The sequence below is a fragment of the Falco punctatus genome, assembly GCF_963210335.1.
Source record: "Falco punctatus genome assembly, chromosome: 2".
Lineage (NCBI taxonomy): Eukaryota > Metazoa > Chordata > Aves > Falconiformes > Falconidae > Falco > Falco punctatus.
Genome location: NC_137581.1, coordinates 112503540 through 112524152, shown reverse-complemented (window position 1 = coordinate 112524152; position 20613 = coordinate 112503540). Strand labels below are relative to the sequence as shown.

At 36.8% G+C, this 20613-nt stretch overlaps 1 protein-coding gene across 3 annotated transcripts in view; it reads right to left on the bottom strand.

The window, feature by feature from the left end:
• The window catches only part of CADM2 (cell adhesion molecule 2), a 689497-nt gene that overhangs the window by 61893 nt on the left and 606991 nt on the right, over nt 1–20613 (bottom strand). For all 3 annotated transcript variants that reach the window (XM_080376574.1, XM_080376575.1, XM_080376573.1), the window contains one exon: nt 11790–11968. In XM_080376574.1, the coding sequence (XP_080232700.1) occupies nt 11790–11968 (179 nt within the window). The remainder of the gene's footprint in view (nt 1–11789; nt 11969–20613) is intronic.

Here is a 20613-nt window from a genome sequence, read left to right as displayed (position 1 = left end):
TCTTTCCTAGACTTACCATAAGTTTTGCTAGTAGTTAAATAAAAGTAATTTCCCATTTAATAGTAGTAATATTAATAAAGCCTATTGTTTTAAGGGAGTCATTCTATCTTCTAGAAAAGCCCATCTTTCTAATTAAAGTAGTTACAAATACTGCACTGAGCAAGTCACTGAAGCTTATGCAACTTGCCTGAAAGGAATTAAGTAAAATTTGCAGAGCATGCAGTAGGCTACGGAAAAGAATTTTGCGATTCAACATTTTAAATAAAAGGTAGAGTTTTAGAGCATTGAGACTGCAGCCTCAAATGAAGAAGTTTTACTTATAAAAAAGCATCTATACAAGCCTCGATTTTGTTCACAATTCTACATTCACACACACATATGCAGTAAGGAATGGGTGTCTGCCTTGTGGTTTTGTAAGATCATGATTTAGACAGTACGGATCAAGTGTTAGGGAAAAGGAGGTAGCATTATTCCCATTTCATAGCTGGGGAAATGAACACAGAAGAATTAAGTAGAATGTCTTATATTTTACAGACTTCTGAGCCTGACAGGGGAGTTCAGAACAGCTCTCCCAAGTCCCATTTTAATCCTCTATTTAAAAACCCAAAACAATTAAAAACACGAAAGAAAACAAACCCGCTTAAAATTTTATTTAAAAAAGCAGTTGCCCTTATACCTGCAGTGTCAATTTCACTGCATTCAAGACAAAATGTTACTAGAAAAGGCACCAAACATCTTGTATGTACAAAGCCAGCACAATTTGCCCCAGAAGTGCAGCATTCTATCACTATTAATACGGTGTGCTAGGCCCACTGCCACTGCTTAAAAATCACATTAAGGCTGTGATGTTCATTTTTATTCTTTTTAAGTAAACAGACAAGCCATATTTCCTTGTTTCTCCAAGCCATAAAATAGGAGTATTCAAAATTAAATGAAATAAAGTACTGGCAGCTGGCCCTTGAAAACCTATATGGAAAAGCTAATGTACAATACAAATTCAGATACTAGCAGCCTTGAACAAAGATGACAGCTTTCTCAGAATGACACTTGACTCTTTCTGTGCAAAACATTTTAAGAAGCTCAGCCAGAACTGCACTAGGAAGAAGAAAGAGGCCAAGGAGAATTTTCTAAAATTTTCCTATTAAGGAGACAAGTATTGAAACTAAATGGAGGTAAACAGATTGCTGATGTCTATTTTATTATGGTTGCTACTTTCATTGCTCTGAGAAATTCAGCAAAACCCACTGAAATTGCTTAAAAACCTCAAAACTCACTGCAATTATTTTAAGGTTAGTAAAAAGAGATAACAGGGAATGTTATTTATTTAAAATTACTTTATTTCAATATAAAATCTAAGGGGTCCAAACACTAATCTGAAATGCTTTATCATAGTGGGATAGCTGTATCCCAATGAAAACCATCTCGCACAAGGTAATGGCATCTTTGCAACCTAGAGCATAGTTTATTGCACTTCTTTGCACTGCCTTTGGCTTAATTCAGACATTCTCATCACCATAGTACATCGCCTGAGAAAACAAGGCCCTATCTTTCTAGCTGCTGATCTTTTCTGCTCTGTCTTTTTTTGCTTAAAAGACTTCTATACATGTAGTTGAATTCCCTCCCTGACTTTTTGGCTTTGCATAACATAATGCTATGAATGGTGGGACACGTAATATAGTCAATACTTATTTTTATTAATATTATACAACTTCCTTTCAGGTAGGCAGACATTTGGTTCCTTTAACTACTAAGCCATTAAATAGGACATTACACCAATGGAATATCACAGTATTTGCTGCAAAGAATGCTTGGTCATACCTGCTAATTTATTTTAAACAAAATTATATACAAAGCCGTGCAAAAAGATTTCAGTTCCTGCTTGTGAATGATGAAAGCCATCCAGAGCTCTCCTCAATCAAGCAGGAAACTAGCACTTCAACATGTCAGCCTCCTTCAACTCCTCCCTGCCTCCTACCAATCAAGGATTAGGAAACCTGCAGAAAATACAAAATACTGAAACCACAGAACGAAAACAAAATCCACTAGTGCAATGACCCACAGAAATATATGAAAAATAAAACACTTCACCAACTCCTACAGTTTTACCCTGCCAAACTTTTTTTTCTGTCCTTGCTCTGCTCCTTTGGTTTGTTTCATTCTTCACTTGCCATGAGGATTAATATGGGTAGTTTCAGCTGAAAGGTATACCCTCCGTAGGCATGAGGTTACCAAGCAAATGCGATTTTTTAATTCAAGGGCATATCTGGGGAGTAAACACACTGTGTGGATACCAGTGAAGGAAAAGTAAAAAGTAAAGGAAATCTGTGTCAAAGTATAAAGTCGATAAAGGAAAAAAGAAATTACAACGTTAATCCTTCTGTCTTCAGGCCTTCTAACAAAAGTAATCCTGACTGAAAACTGTTTGGACTACTCACAAATGACACATCACCTTACACAATAACATGAACTCCATCAGCTGCAGCAGATATCTGGAGACCTGTTCACAGGCACCTGCTGGGTAAATTTCATCGAAAGGGGTTTGATGCTAGTGAAAGAACCACTGCCTTGTGAAAGAAGTCAGGCTGCTGTGGGAGATCCCCATACGGCACTGGCCATTCCAGCCGACTTTATCAACTTCAGCAAATCTATATTAACACCTGCTAGCAATGGTTTCTGTGGGGTTTTGTTTTTTTTTTTTCTCCCTGCAACTTGAGGATGATTTTGAGATATACCCTTTCTGTCCTCCTGGCTAGCTTTTGCTGTCTTGTCTCCATTCCATGGGAATCACACAGATTCACAGTAAGGCACAGCAGGACAGAGGAAGATCCATTGCAAAAAAGCCTATGATATGATTTAGCAATAAAAAAAGTGATTTTAATTACAAAGCAAAGAGAATTTTGTTATATTGGGTCAAGAATTCAAGCAGTAAGAGCTAGAAAAAATAGTTTGTGACTGCAGCCTAGGTGGAGGAGGTGCTACAGACACTTTGAGTCCCACAATAAATTCAGACTGAACCTATACTGTGAAGAAAGATGTTATGATGATTTTTAAATTTTGTTTAGGCAAATTTCAAATTTTTGTCAGTTTGGTTTGGTTTTTAGTTGGAAGAATACTGAAAACAAGGGGAGGAACCTTATTTGCTGTACATAAAATACTAATAAAATACTGTAAGAAATGTTTTATGGAGTATGTTTTCCTTTATACAATATAGAAATGCAGGCTAAGAAAATCTCCAGAAAAAGTTAACACATCATTAATCATTAAAATTACAAATAGTAAAAATAGAATAATCAGAACTAATAATTATTAACATCAAATTATGGATATTATAAATATTAATGGTTTGAGATGAGCATATTTCTAAATGTCTGTTCACTAAGTCTCTCTGCTCATCTTCACATGTGATCAGAGACTTAAGATACGAACTTCTCAAAGCTCTCTAAGAGGCATAATTTTTACAGAAGCTTTACCTACCCTCCCCAGACTTGGGATTCTGTTTGTAATCTCCCCAAAGCAATTATATTTATCTTCATTTGCTCAGAACCAATGATTTTTGCCACCTTCTCAAGGTTTGTAATCTCAGTTTGAACAAAACATGGTACTGATGTATCACCAGGCTAGCATCACCAGTTGACATTTGCAGCAGTATCACTGTATACTGTACCATTTTCCTTTCTTGAATTGAGTGTAAAACTGAGCAACCTAGTCTCAAAAGAAAGATAAGTTATAGAAGCACCATATGAGAAAGACAGAGAGAGGACACCCTTATCTGCATTCCACGTAGCACCTAATGGTGCAGGAGAGATTTCGATTTAGAAAATTACTAAGCCACTAATAATTTCTTTATGGTTGGAGTTTTGTGAATAATAAATGATCTAGATGGAAACAGAAGACCATTAGCAACTGTTAGGCTATAACTTTGTCATCAGTCTCCAGTGACATTATTCTGTTAACAGTTATATTTTTTTTTCAAGAAGATCGCATATGATGTTCATAGACATGGTAATTTAACATTCTGAGTGCTCAAACAAAAAAGCTCAATTTAAGTAAAGTTCAAGAATGTTAGAGGTATAAACAACAGCAAAGCTTGAAGCCCAGAAAAATTAGGGAGCAAGCTGTGCTACTACAGCAAATCAGTGATAATAAACTCAACAGCACTATTTTTGAAATACACATCACTTAAGACCAGTTAAAACAGTTCTTTTCAAAAAAGCAACAGCAACATATCTAGTATATCTAGTTCAAGAAGTACTTTATTGTAGATGCTATACCCATATACAAGCACCCAAAATTTTAACTTTCTGTAATTATTACATATGGAGGAAAAACTTCGTAATTCAAAACCAACATGCAATCTTTTTCTTTTCAGAGATCGCATAGGGAATCCAAATTAAGAACCATCACTTTAGCCAACAATAGATGTACATATAAAATTAAATATTTTCAAGTACTGTGTGTTATAAAATACATTATCCAAAACTACAGATTTTTAGAAGAAGTACAACTTCTATTCAAATAAGAATGAGCTATACATGTTAGAATATGTTGTTATAGGTTGGACCTGGAGAGAGATTTGCTGCATCAACCAGGAGAAAAAAAAGAAAGTAAACCCAGGACAAATTTAGATTTAATTCAACTGAAATAGTCTGAATTCAATAATGTCAATGAGTACTCCAGTATGGGGGAAAAAAAATAAAATCTTCCATATGTTATCTAAGAAAATAACTTTATTTTAATATTTTATTTCATCAAAACCAGCATTTTAATGTAAAAATGCAGAAGTGTCAAACAGATTCCCCAAAAGTGTTACTGTGGTTTGGAATGTTATTTTCTTGACCTTTCCACAATGATTTTGCACTTATCTGAAAAAAAATTTTGTATGTTATTTTTCTAAAGTCACCTTAAATGAAGAAATATCAGTTCACACAGCTCAAGTATAAACCCCACTATTCAAGTATTTATCAACAAAAAGCAATTTCAAAGTAGCTGCCTTGCGAGTGTTCAGGGATAATAGCCGGACAATTCATCCATAAAATTAAGCCAACAATTCCACCATAAGTTTCTTGACAGACTTCTCATACCTGAAAATGTCAACTAAACATTATTCTTCTTTAGTCCAATAATAAAAGCTATACAATGATTTCTTAATTCATCTGATTGTGCAGCATTCATCTACATTGTGCTCTAAAGTCTGGGCCACCTCTTTTAGCACAACCAAGAGTTCTCTGGAGAAGTTAACTTTAATATTATGGTAATGATTTAATACCTTAATGTCACCTTAGAACAGCGATGTATATACTAAATCAAAATATTTCAACATAATTTAAAGGGCTATGCTTTGCAGAATAACATCTGAATGAAATTCTCTGTGTATTTGTAATGCTACCTCTAACATAGGGTTATAATGAGTTACTTTCTTAGGTCTGCCATAGTGAAACTTCACTTCTCCAGAACTCAGCTTTTGCAAGAAAACCATCCAGCTGCTGTGGATTTCAAAAGATGTGAAGATGAAAAATGAAAAAGATCTCTTTCTTAATAAGTGACTAGACCTCTGTTTGCTTGGTTTTGTTTGTGTGTGTACGCGTGTGTGCTGTGAATGTGTGTATGCATGCATGCATAGCGGGGAAAGGGAAGAGAGAAAAAGAAAAAAAAAAGATGGTTTGGGGGAAGGAAGGCTTTTGAGAAGGAGAAATTATTCAAGCGCATTCTTTTATTTATTTATTTTTCAGCTGAAAGCTCAGGCTCCTCTGTCCATGAGTTGTCTTTTGTACTTTTTAATGTTAATTTTACTCTTTATAAGATGGCAATAGGAGAGACTTTTCACCTCTGTTTTAAGGACTCAAATCTGAGATATTCTCTTTCTTTTAATTCAAACACGGAAAAAAATCTCAAAACCAAAAAGCATAGGCATTCACATGTATAGAATTTCAAATGAAGTCCTAAGCAGTCTTCTGGGCCTCATATACTTGATATGTCTTGATTGCTGTAATGGGAAGATTATTCTTTTACTAAAAACACCCTCTATTTAGCTATACATGTTCTTATTGTTCCATTACACTATGGGTCTGCTCAATTCTCTTTTCGCAAAGCCCAATCTTTATTCACTCAAAATGTAGGATTTTTCCCATAGGCAAAAAAGTCTTTTCTCTGAAATGTGTCTGTAAATGAGACATTTCAACTCGGAAACTATAAAGGAGAAAACTTCAGAAATTGTCCTGCTACCATAATGTCCAGGGTCTTCACGCCAAAACAGAGGGCAACTAGACTACTGATGAGTGTGCTGTTTCACATGGATGCTGGTTCCTTTCCTTCCCACCTCCCTCCCACCCCTCCAGTGAATACTTTTTATGTGGTTTTTTTTATATACTTTCATGAGGATAAAATGTCAAAAAACAGTGCACAAGATTTATCAGAGGCTTATAATGAAAATATTTGCAAGCCATGAGATCTATTGCCTATCAGGTAAGCTCAGCTTTGAAAGAAAACAGAAAAAAATACCACCTTCTCAGTTTTATTTCAAATTTCTGTTCTACTTAGTTTTTACTTTCATTGAGTGAAAGATGTGCGCAAGTGAGTTACAGAAATAAAGGAAAGAGAGAAGGCGCCTATGAGAACATCACAATAATGCAACACAATAGAAGTGTGATAGTGGGCGAACAAACAGACAAAGATAAAGGAATCTAGAACAGATAGAGATAATGGAGTTTATTTCATTTCAGACATGTTTTGGATACCACAGACTTTCTACTAATTTGAAAAGAAACTTGTATGGAAGTAAAAGTACAGTGCTAGAATTATGGGTGGCCAGAGAAGGTGAATCTCTGTAAATGTATTTGGAGGCTGGAGGTAATAAACCGTCTGTTGCAAATTCGGCATAGTGCTGTTCCAGGTATGGAGAAGACTCTATCACAGAGATTTACTGCTAGACCAAAAAGGAAGAAAAAGGTGAAAAAGAGACCATGAAAGAAGAAGAGTGGATACAGGGGATGGGAACCCAGGAAATAAAGAGTCCAAGATCGTAATTAGTGAGAAATTGAGAGCGAGGTGGAAATGCTTCAGAATCTGTTCAAGGGAAGCAGCATGAAAATTAAAAAGTTACTTTAACTGCATACTTATAGCACAAACAGCAAAAGAGGTCAAATAAATTGGAAAGTTGGGAAGTGAAGAGATCAAGCAGCAGGCTTAAACAAACAAAAGAGAATACTTTTCCCTCAAAGCACATAATTCAATTCAGAAACTTGTTGCCACAGGTTATTGTGAAAACTTAAGATGATAAATGTTTTGAAATGGGACTGGACAAGCAGGTGGAAGATAAATACATAATAGTCCAAATAAAGGTGCAGTGGGACCTTTGGTCTTACTCATTGTAGGAGACCTTCTGCTTGAAAGTACATTTCAAAATATTAACGAGGATGTGACTCGGTCTTTCAATTGCCTTTATTTGCAAAAAGTAGCTTGACGAAGAAAGAAATACAAAATACTTGAAAGGCTGAAGTCAAGGGAATATGCTATGCCACTTTTTATTCTCCAGAGATACTGAATTTCTGACTTAATCACCTTCGACTGTATGTGTAATTGTGACAGTAAGAACTGCCTTGACCATCCACAGCTACTGATTCATGTTAATTTCTATATTACTTTGACATATAACTGAAAAATGACACATTATAGCCATTAATATTTCAATTAATGGAATGTGTGTCTTTAGATCAGGATATTTCACCAAGGTACTGTATTTTAAATAGGTCTGCAAATTATCAAATGCTGCTGTTTCCATTAAGAAGATTTCCCAATGATGTGGACTTCTGTCACCCACTCAGTTTGATGTTGAACTAAGTCTTCAGCACTGACATCCAGAGGTTATGAACTAGTGCTATACACATAACAGCTGTGTCTTTGTTTTGATTATGATGGACCACCTCCTTTCTCTACTCTGGCTAAATCAATGCAGTTATTACCTAAGCTTTACAAGTAGAATCTATGTTTTTGGGTTGAGCATCATGAGTCTGACAGTTAGTTCTGTTTACTGATGATTAACGACTAGTATTTGGACAAAGGTAAACAAAAATTCTTAATAAATTGGACGAGAGTGAAAATTGCCTGGGGCCTATTACCAAAGAAAGAGGGTAATATATCTAGCCAAAATATGCACTTCTAAAGCACTAAGCTTGCCAATTAGAATACAGAAATGACAACAGCTACAGGCATTAAAGCTTGTGCCTTTGTTACTGCATGAGACAGATGTTTGAGCAAAGTACATGTCTTGCCTTTGTACTGCTGCCTATATATTTGACTTTGTGCCCACCTTCCTGCTTCATGAAGTATTTTCTTGACATTTATTATTAATAATAAAAGTTAAGAAAAATTAAAGTAGCAGCTGTATTGATTCAGCAAAGCAGCATGAGCATATTTAATAGCCCATGCCTTTTACTTGATTCAAATATATTCAATTCCTCTGAAGTGTGATTTCTTTAATTATACTGCAAATCTAAAAGACTTTTTATGTTATCAGATACTAATTATATTAGACAGATTGCCATTCATCTGCCTATAGCAATATTTATTTCCACTGCCATCACTTAACATCAAAACAGTATTACCTCATCATCATTTACAGTGGAAAAATACTACTTTTCTGTACAATTTTGTGTCTAGGTTTGTCCAGTTACAGGCATGAGACACTCTTTGCTTGGTTTGTAAAATCAGTATTTATAAATATTTTGCTTAATCTCTAATTATGACAAACTATACCTTCCATTTTTAGGCAAGCTTCTCTGTGCTAAAGCTGCTTAAATCTCCTCTGAGTTAGGAAGATAACCAGAAACAGAGAATTAGTAGGCTGAGTCCCGCTGACAGGGAGATTTCATAGGGGAAAAAAGGAATAGAAGCCAGATGAAACTTTTACAGACTTAATAAAGAGAAAGACAGATCTGTTGTAGTAATAGCGAAAAAAGGAAAAAACGCAGAGGAAATCACGGTATGGATAAGAAAAGCAAAGCTGTGAATCAGGTTACACGTCCCTGCCTCTGCAGAGGATACCTTCCATTGATGTCCTCTGTGCCTTCCCACACAAGCTTGCCTGGAAAAAACACATCAGCCATTCTCACTCTCTAAACCTAGGCATGTCATTATCATTCTTTCTCTCAATCACTGCAACTCCTCTGGGCTCGAGAGTTACCTAGAAAAACAGTTGTTTAACAGCTGTGGAGCTGGACTTCCAGAGGCCCCATTAAGGCTGGGGCTACTAGCACTCAGGGCACTTACACCTCACTCCTTACACAGCTGGTACGTCACTTTTCCTAGACGTTACTTCCTTGACCTGCAATTTAGAAGAATCTCTTGTGCAGAGATTCTCTCCTCATGCAGATTCCTCCCCTCTCCTCTCCCACATCTTTGCTAACGTACTTCCCCTTATGTTAAATCTGGCAGGTGCTTGTATTAGAGACCTAACATTCCAAGTAAGAAGGCATACTTATATGATAAATCAGCTCTAACAAAGGGGTAGGACAAAAGAATTACATCAATACATTAGGCACAGGGGAAGGGATGAGAAATCAAAGGATGCTCCCAGATATATTTAGGAAGATATAGAAAAAAAAAAAATACATCTTCTATTAAATGGAAGAACACATCTCAGAAAATGATAAAAAGTAGGTTTGCTAGCCCCCAGAGAAAGAGAGAGGGAAAGAGAGAGAATATTGTATAATTTGGGGAGGATTTTGTTTCACTAGAGACATTCACGAATGTAATGAGCTAAAGAAGGGGTAAGACTGCTTAAATTGATCTATACAGCTGATTGTGCTACATTTGATAAAATAATTGTGTCAGTGCCTTCTGTACTTAAACTTAACGACTCTGAAAGGCAGTAAGCTGTTAAGCACTAAACGTCATCACATACTCTGTCACAGTACTCTGCTTCAGAAAGCTTGGAAGCACCTGACATTTACCTTCTCTAGTTCTAACACTGGAATTGCAGATACGCAATTAAGAAAACTCTGGTACTCATAACAGAAAAGGTCAGCAATGTGCAAGCTAAACCTGATAACATGCCTAATGTGCTGCCAAACATAACAGAATGCCTTCCTGATAATGAATGATTTTACAGACTGCCAGGAAGTTGTTGCAAGATAATCAGATCAACAGGGGGCATGCCACTATGCGAGAGACACATAGGAGATTGTGAAATATTCTTTGATAGAGGTATATTGCAAAGTCACTACTGATGGAAAAATCTACCATTATAAACAGCTATGTTTTCAGAAATAATCACAGAAATAATTTGGGCAGAAAACACAAACAGAAGTTTCAACATTTGGTAAGCGCAGAAGCCATTACCTCATCAAAGGCAGTGCCCTTTGTGCCTGCTGCCAACAACCAATACAGCACCACCTCCAGGATGTAAAAGACATTTTTTCTTTTTCTTGTAGCAATCGATGTAAGTAGAGGTTAAAGGATTTAGTTTTTCTGTTTGTCTTCAATACAGAAATACTCACGTAGCAGTACAGGATCTGTATTCCTCATGCAAAGACCTCCTCCTTACTTGTGCCACTAATCCTACATAAACTAATAGTGAACTTTAAGAAAGACAAAAAGTAATCTAAGGGGTTCTTTTGATAAATGACATTTCATCCACAGTGCCAATAAACAGCTCATTACTGAAAGCTGAAAGTAGCACTTATTAGAAGTTTTCTGCCAAATACCTAAAGGCAGATTAAACCTTTAGTGAAAAATGGTTTTGAGACCTTACAAACATCAAATAAACATGTTTTTGTTATGCCTGAATTCATCATAAGCAAATAAAATCTATATAGTTTGCATGTCTATTTACAAACTACAATTTTTATTAGATTGTTTCAGTTTCTTTTGTCATAGTCCCAAGAAGTTGCATTTTTTAAAAAATCTAGAGGGAAAAAAAGTACCATCATAAACTATAGTGGTGCTTTCACCTCTACATTCACTTAGGTTAAAATTCAAATTACAGAACTCATAATCTTCCAGGAATTACCACATACATATCTGTGATAAGAGGGCATTATGTTTTGAGATTGCTAGATCCATATTGCAAAGCCAGGTTAAAGACAAATGCTAACCTTGCATTATAGTTTCTCCTGTATTTCATGATCAGTGTAAAAGCCAGCTATACTTTCCATGTGACGCATATTGTTGCCTAATTAATTAAGGAAAACAAATCAACTGAAATTTAATGTGAACCCTCCTATTTTTTTATTTTATTAGAAGTATCATGAAATTAGGACATGACATAGTTTTGATCATTGACTGTCATAATAGGCCAGATGATGATCAGCTAACCTTTACAAGCTGGATTTTCTCAGTAGCAGGCTGTAACTTGTGTAAGAAAAGTATCTGATGTCCTATCTTTGGTGGCCTATAAAAACCTAAACAAAAAAACTCAAGCACCGATCTCTCTGGTATTTCCATATTTTTCTTCATATATCCTTTTGCAACCAGCTTTATCTGAACAGTGTGTGCCTGAGGCAAGTATTTATAAAACAGTTCTGACATAGTGAAGATTTTTACACATGCTTACATTGCAAAAATTTTCCAACATAAGTGACTATATTTTGCTTAAACTGTATGAAGAGAGGCATGCCAATAAAAGGAAGTAAACACACTCCCCACAGCTAGATGATAGCATCAATAAAAGTGCAATTAGAGTTCCAGCTTTTTCATCCTATTTTTTTGGTAATGATCAAAAGCAACTGATTGTATTGTCTTGAAATGCTACGTATGCATAAAATGCATCAAAAAACTATTGAGAACACACTCACCATGTACTATCAGGACATATTCTGTGCTGTTTCGGCCAATAGGATTTTTTGCTTCACATCGATATGTGCCATTGTCTGTTTTGTTTAGGAAACTGATGCTTAGGACCCTGCCGTTGACAACCATTCTCTCTGGATCTGGTAGCTCTCCACCGTCCTTTGTCCATAGTACTGGTTCTGGCCTGTTGGATCCAGAGCAATGCATTTAATCAGATACATGAAACATGTATATACAACATAATACATCAGAAACAGTAGCGTCAGAAACTTACAAATGGTAACCTGCCATCAAAGAATATTACATGATTGTTTGAGTTACTGAATAATGAACTGTCACTATTACAAACTCGCTGTCCCAGATGGGAACTACTAAAGAAAGTGAAAAAAAACAAGCAGGGAAAAGAAGAGAAACAGAAAAGGAAGCAGAACAATACTGGAACAGGCCAAGATCTTTCCTAAATTAAAAAAAAAAAAAAAAAAAAAAAAAAAAGTTCTCGCGAGGTTTCAGAACCCACAGTTCAACAAGATGCTTGGCAAGCTAAGTGAAAACAGCTTTCCATTGGTGTGATGAGCAATATGGTCCTGTGTGGCTGACAGGCATCAGAAATCATGCAAGCAGGCTGAGGTATATGTAAGTGGTTTGTAAATGGATTCTAAAATTATTTAGGCCATTCACATTCACAAGTGCGCTTGCATGCACTGGGTGTTTTTCCTCAACCAGGCATATCAGTCTCAAAGTAGCACATCTTACACACAATCTAAATTTATTTCTGTTGCGGCACTGTGTCACAGCCCATCCCTTTTTCCACCCTTTCTGCATCCTTCCCTCAAATAATTGCTTGTTACACATGTTATCACAAACAATGAAAGATGCAACTTAAAATCCTGGATATCCTACTTTTGTGAAACCTTTCCTCTTCTGCCCCATTAACTCACATCAAACAGGCCAAAGGCAAAGCACTGACAGCGATAACCCCCTAGGCAAGTTAAGGGCACTGCAGGGAAGGGAACCAACAGCCTTGCAGATTCCCACTTTCCCACTGGCAAGTGATACCTCTTTCCTAAAGACTCAAGAAACTCCACACTTCATGAGATTTGGCTAACAGACACCAGCATGTATTTATTACTGGTGTGCGGTCTTTACTTACACATAACAAGATCCATTTTCAAGTTTACGTGAGAGCAATCACCAAAAAGACTGGTCCATGACTGGGAATGAAAAGTTGGCTACCTGAATCCTGACTCTCACAAGCAGACAGAGCATCTCGGGCCCTTAGATACCAGTCACTTAAGCAAGATATATACAGCCTGGGGATCCACTGTACATTACTTGTATCTGGTAGCTTTGTGTACCACAGTCCAACTATCAATCAATTTCTTTTGGGTACACTACTTAAGTCATTTCAGTCAGAAGCAGTTCTGGATTTGCACGCTTATTTGGCAGGAGAATGTTACATTATATTTTCCAATTGAAGTCTGCACTAGTATGGCTAGGTAATAAAACAAAATATAAAATGCTGTTCTAACATCAGTAGATGCCAAATTACTTGCTAGTTTTACTCAAGAAATATTTAATTTCATTAATTTAAGCAGCTTTTAAAGCCTATTAAATATAGTAAGTGTTAAGAGTAAGAATTAAATCTAAATACCTAAGGAGAGACATTTTGTCAAACTGTGGCCTCCTGCAGACAAATAGTCCTAATGACTGCAATGACATGATTTTAAGTTAGTCAAGACATGTAAAAAAAGCGGTTTTTTTCTGAAATGTACTTAATGCCACTTAATTTATATTATTTTTTTAAGTAAAAAATCTGTAACATTTTTTTCTTCAAAGATAGTAGAGATTTATACATATTTTAGTAACATTTGGATGACACCTTGTTAAATTGTTGTTGAAGTTGTTAGCTAGACTGGCTATTCTCCAAAATGATGACTTTTTCAGAAAAACATATACTAAGGGAATAAAGATTCACATAATTTTAAACCAAGGATTAAGAACTGTTGGTGTAATGGGCCTTACTTTACCATACCATAAATATATCTTCATACTCTTCCTGAGTGGACTTTAAAGAACTGGTATCTAAAAAAACATGCCAGACAATATACATCCTTCCTTTCTGCTTAATGTGAACAGGGAATCTAGATGTCCGTGCTGTTGCAGAAACATTGCCCTACAGAGTTCACAACATTAAGGTGTGATTTGCTTTGATATGTTAAGGTGGATTTGTTCAATTTTCTAGGAAACTCCTCATTGTTTTCCATTTATCAGTTTATTGTGAATCTGTAATCCCAGGAGTGGAAACTCTGAAACACTTCTGCTACAATGTGCACCATTATCTTCATAAATGGCATGTTAAAGCAACTTCTGTGCAGTGGTAATTTATGGAACTTACATTTTAAATTGAAATTAGATGGCATATCCTAGGGGAAAACCCATAGGATAACAAGTAAGTATGAAATGGAGCTTTAGATATAAATTATTCAGGGACCTTTGTCACATTGTAATATACTAACTCTAGTCTTATACAGAGTGCTTAGTTGTGGCTGCAAAATGATGCTGCCACAAAATTCATGGCTTAGAGAGAGGCGGATCTACATTCTCTGGGTGTCAGGGAAGCTGCTAATTAACAGTTAATGTTAAGCCATCCCGCACTGGCTTAGTGGCAGCAGCAGGGCAATTCCTGGGCAGCTGACCCACAGTCAACACACCACGGTGGCTGGCCATAGCTCTGACTCCATCTCACTGTTCTCAGGGGGGACGGTGCCTAAAGAAGCAATTCTGTCATAGCCACCAAATTAAATTTTGCCTGCACTGCTGAGAAGCTTTGAGATGCTCTGGTCCAAACAATTTGTTAGTTAGGCAGAAGTGAGCTAAGAACATGAGACATGCTCATGCGCCCAGGCCCGCATGCTGCTGTGGTCAGTGGCAAGGGAAGTGGCTGTTTAAGGAAAGCAAGTGAGTGTGGCCATTTCCCGCAGTCTGTTCCCCCTGTTCTCTGCCAGCATCCACAATCATTCTAACAGGGATGTTGGAGGGCATCTCTTGTTCTCTTTGGTATCTCCTTAGCATTCTGACATGCTGCTTATGAATGTCTCTAATATCTTTTTGAACCTGCTTATACTGTCAACCCAGGCTCCTGTAGCAATGAATTCTGGAAGTTCCCTACCCACTGTGCAAAAACATATTTACTTTTATCTGTCTTACACTGATCTCCTAGCAGTGGCAATGAATATTGCAGCATATGTTAAGTAATGGTTCTGCATATTATAACCTTGTTGTAAGTTACGATAGCCTTGTACTGCATAGGCCTCTCTCTCCCTCTCTTTGTCTGTTTCATTTTGATACCTTCTGAGATCATTGGCAGGGAAAGAGAAAACTCACGAGAAAAAAGGGCAAAGGACTCATAAATTTAGAGCATATTGGCTATTTCTTGATAATTCCTTTAGTACCTTCATTGTCCAAAGCACAAATGCAGCTGAAGCATTGATGGGGAAGCTTCTTTCTGTGACACAAGGCACAAAGAAGTGTGAATTCCCCACTGTTGATCCTATTGAAATGTGTTCATGGTTGCACACCAGACAGTGGTTCTGGCTCTTACCCAACATGTTGAAAGGGTTCTGGATTAACTGGGGCATATTTAGGTTTGATATTCTAAAACACCTGGCAAATATGTACACTCCTTATATTGCACACTTTTCTCCATTGCAATCATCTTTAATATTGCAGAATTTCAGCTTTTCATCACATACTAAGGAGTCGCCATAATGCTATCTATTACTGTGCGGACTGGAACAAACAGGGTGTCCCTGTGTCTTGCATTTGGGCTTACTTCAAGTTGAAGTGCGAAGAAGACACCAGTTTAATGCCCATTTTTCTCAGACAATCCTGAAAACATCTTTTTTTGGAGCACAATCGCTATAAAGTCAGGATTAGCACTGTGGCCACTAATGCAATTGCACATTACTGCCTTCACACATTTCATGGCACAAACAAGCTCACTGACCTGCTCTGTCTTAACAAGAGCATGCAGCCTGCTGGTACCAATGCAGTCACCCAAAGAACAAGTCTCTCCTGCCTTTTTTCCCCATCTTGGATGAGAGGTGCTTTTCTATAGCCCAGGTTTAATCCCTCCCATGCGGATGCAGTTAAGTGGAAATGAGCTGTGCTACCACTGAGACCCTTCATTGGGTTGAGAGAGGTAGCAGAGCTGAAGCACCAAGATGCTGTTTTCTTCCCCAAAACACAGCTCTGCTTCTGGCTTACCTATTCTAATTTGCTCCCAGTGTGACACCTTTTAAAACAAAAACAAACAAATTAAGCATGCTGTACTGAAGAAATTCTTTCAAAGACACAGCTCAACTGTGACAGCCCATGCTGTTTCTTTGGCTAATATGCATTGCTTTAACTGATTTGGTTTTGCACTCAGCTGCCCACAGCAGCACTATCAGGGCTGCGTTAAACTGAAAGAAGACAGAGGTACTAATCACAAGCATACTAAATATCCTTAATTATGACCAATGAGATCTCTTCCAGCCCCCCAAAATACATTTGAACTCTATGCTGTCTCTGATGAACTTCTAAATGGGCTTAGACTTTGGTACAATGTATGCTTAATCCTAGTAGAAAGGCCCAGAAGCTTTCAGTAACTGACTTGCAGAAAGGAACTGTTTTGATATAAATAAAAGATTTTGTTAACTGTATTCATGTTAGCCACAAAACTTGACATAAAAAGCAACAGAATTTGGTAGCTTTTTTCCCATTCCAACTGAAATGGGACTGCAACGAGGATATAAAAAAACTGGTATCATGTTCTAGGATGATTCATGTTTTATGTTACAGGAGTTTTCTTGCAGAAAGTTAACACAGAATTTGTAAGTAAAGCAAAATTATTTTCTAATCTTGAGGCTAAGAAACCTTTCCTTCCAAAATAAGTCAGAGAGAAAGCTCAGAGCGAATGGGAATGTGTTGAGAAAAAAAAAAAAAATAAATTCAAAACTACAGCTAATTTTGATTAGAAAAGAACTCTTAGGCACAGACTTACCTTTTCAACAAGTAACATGGAAGTCAACAGTTAATATTTAAGTTCACATTAATCTTTTTTATATTCTAGGCATTTAAAGTTACACAGTAGTATTTTAAAACAGATGTTAATTTTACATTCCTTTCTCCATCCTGAACCAAAGGACTATGATGTTTCAGTGCTTTCATATAATCCTCTCTTCTAGTGATACTTTATATCTAAACATTATATTTATCTGAATTTACCCTTAATTTAAAAATGATAGATCTACCACATCACCTCTTCCTTCTGAACAAAGTGAATCTGAGCAATGCAATCCATTCTCACTTGAAAGTTCTTGGCCCTATTCATTTTTGTTGCCCTTCTCTGATTTTTGTGTACAGAAAGTTCACGTACAAAGTGTTCTTCACTGAGACCGTAGTAAACAACACTCAGATAACTTACTGGCCCATAATATTAACACAGGATAACCTTTTGATTTCCCTAAGATCACACTCAAAACACTCCCAAAACAGCAATAAAACCAAAACCCACAGTTCTGGCTTTTTACATACTCAGTCTCACTGAGGATATTATCATCCATCTGGGTATCTAAGCATGCTCTCAAAATTTTGTAGCCAATGTGTGTTGAGGTCTGCAGTGGGTCTGCACACAAGTTAGTTGACTTCAAAGACTCGCAGATCGAGGCGGACTGAAAAAACACTACATCTGCATGACTGGGTTCGGCCTTTATTGTATATACAAATTATTTATATATCTTAGACAGTACATGTGTCAGACCCTGATTGGTTTTTGTGTCCTTCTTCTTGCTTGCTATTTGCTGTTGCTGTAGGTGCCTGTATGCTGCGGTTCTAAGTTCTGGTTCTTCACATCCTGTTTACATACCTGACAATTTGTGGCTGTCTTAAAGGTACACAGCTAAGTCTTTGAAGTCAACTAACTTGTCTGCAGACCCGCTGCAGACCCCAACAAATTTGGATAAATATAAGAAAGATGGAATAAGGATTTGTGGAACACTAACAAGACAAGTAAATTAATTATTCTGAGTATGGCCCACTTGAATAATGCCTTTTACTTCTCCAAACAGGGACACTAGTATTCTCTGAAGTCCATAATAACATAATCTAGCAGCTATGCTCAAATGAGTAATGGAAAAGGTATCACCACATCTATCAGAACATTTTTTGCTGAAATCCTGCTGCAATGTTAAAAGTCATCTAAGGGAATGATTGCTTCATTAATTTGAAACTTATAGTTTCTCTGTGTTGAGAATCTGAGTTTTTAGCTCTGACAGTTAATCATCCAGTTGAAAGTTTGAATCCTGAGGGAACCTCTTGTTTATATAAAGTCTCAGTCTGATGAGTCATGTTGGGATGAGCTGGTTTGGGAGCATTTCATTTATCAAAAACATCAATATCCTCAGTCACTAGCCTTTCATAAAAGCCTTGGATAGATGGTTTTTATTTTATGAGATAAGAACTTTGTGATTTTGTAGTTCTGCAAAGCTTGAGTAACCTTCACAGAGTGTTTTTATCCCCAGAAGAATTAGTAAAGAACATCGTAAGTACCTCTTATGAAGTTCTCTTTTTTTTAAGAAGGAAGCTTTGAATATCTGAATTGACTATTATAGTTGTCTCTACTTTTCTCTTTTAAGCATCTCAGCAGACATAATGTAGCCGAAGAATATTTATGATGCTCTATACCATTGTTTTTAAAGAATTAAGAATTAAATTACCAACCTATGTTAAAAAGGACGTGGCAACAAAATAGAGATTTCTACCTTTTATATCACAAAAATCTGACAGGAATTCACAGCTATAAAGACAACAAGAACAAGAACTGTTGAAGGCAGTTGCAGTGAATTATGCCTTTCAAAAAGTTCCTTCAATGATAAAGAGGTGACAGGAATCTCAAATGCTGTTGCAGTATTCATCATTTACAGAAAAAAAGAGAACACCAAAAAAAGGGGTGGGGTGGGGGGTGGAAGAAAGGAGAAAAGGGAAGAAAACCAACCAAATTAAAACCTCCCAAAACCTCTTCATTCCTTACCTTCTGTCCTGTATACAGATAAAGCCTTTCTTTTGTCCATCACGAATGCACTTGGGTGACAAGGCCTCCCTGCCTGTAGCTTGCTCTGGATAAATGAGGCAGCCCTCTCACCTTCCAATTCGCTCACTGCATTGCAGTTGCTAACCATGTTGATATGATAGACTAAATTTGCAGCCAAAAGTCCTTATCCCTCATCAGTCTGTGACAGCAACTGATTAAAGTGACTCAAGAAGAGTCTTTTCAAAGCAAAGTTATTTATTCTTTTAACGAAAGATATAAAGCATAGATTGCTAAGATGTAAAAAAGTAATTTTTCATATTCATATTTCTCCCTATCTACATGCTAATCTTTCCTTGCAACCAATTTTAAGGTTCCTTTCAGGTCAGTTAATACCTACCTTTGCCTGTAAGAACCTGACTGTTCTCTTGCTGCCATAATTCTCCTTCCTTCTGTATCTCCCTCTCATCAGGCTGATAACCCATTTCCTTTTATCCTTTAGTATCTTTAGAGCCTAGGACGCCATTTGATGTAAGGCTTTCAGCCCTTAACACAGCTGTGTAATGCTGCTGGTCTCTGTCTGGATAGCTTTTTCCTAATTCATTACCAACTGATCAATGTTAACTTCTTTGAAACTACTCACTGCTAGTCTTTCCCTTTGCCTTTTGTGCATTTCTTGTTCCCCCCGGAGCCAAAATGTTTCCTTTATGTTAGCAATTTTCAAGAAGTCAGTATCAAACAAATATCCTGAAAAGCGCATAATCCATATCTATCTATCTATGTATCTATCTATGTATATGAAGTTTCTTTCTCAATTCCAGTATTATTCACAATGTTCCCGAAGAAGTATAAAAAACCTGCTGTGAATAATATTTTGGAGATTGGCTTTCTCATAGTCATGAGACAGATCAACAAGAGAACTTATATGAAATGAGAACATAACTTATCAGTGAATTGCATCAGAAATATATATCCCTTGTATTCTATTATTGTAAGCAGCAGGGAGGCTAGAGATGGACAAAAAGTTTGTCTCAAAAAAACCCTACCAACTTTGTAAGGGAAGTGCTATAAGATGTAGTCCAGAATTTCATTTAAATAAACTTAAAATCCATTGCCATATGAAGGCAGATGTGGGGGAGCCTCCTATGCTTGTTCACAAAGTACCATCCTCCCTAAGGTAAGTTTAATGCAGGAGGAAAAAGAGGACACCAAACTGGTGTGCTTACTGCTGTGGGTGATCCGCTGTCTTCCTGTGACCCACATTATAAGTGAAAAAATAGTGTAAAGAATTATAATTCATTATCAGGAATCACTGTGTATATGTTGGCCAAGCGGTGTTTTGTCAGCGTCAGTTTGGTTGTGCTAGCACTGCCAGTCCTTTAGCTTTGAAGGAAAAACAAAATCAGAGAGCTGACAAATGTGCAATATGGCTGATGGGTCATTGTCAGAAAAAGCTTCGTTGTGATATTGAGCATTGCATCAAAACTGAGGTCAGCTCAGCAGATTTTCTCAATAGTGGAATACATAGAAAGCCATCACTGCAGTATGGGATAACAGTTACTTACTTAAGTGATTTCTTGTGCCCCCAATAGCAGAGCATGCAAACAGCCAACTCGGAGTAAGTGCAGTGAGACATGATATCAAACTGTGCACAGTCGGTTGCTAACACCATTTATCACCCCAAGTACCTCTAATTATTCAGAGTCAGGAAAACACTTACCTAAAAATGCATCTTATTAAAAACTGTTCTTGTTATAAAG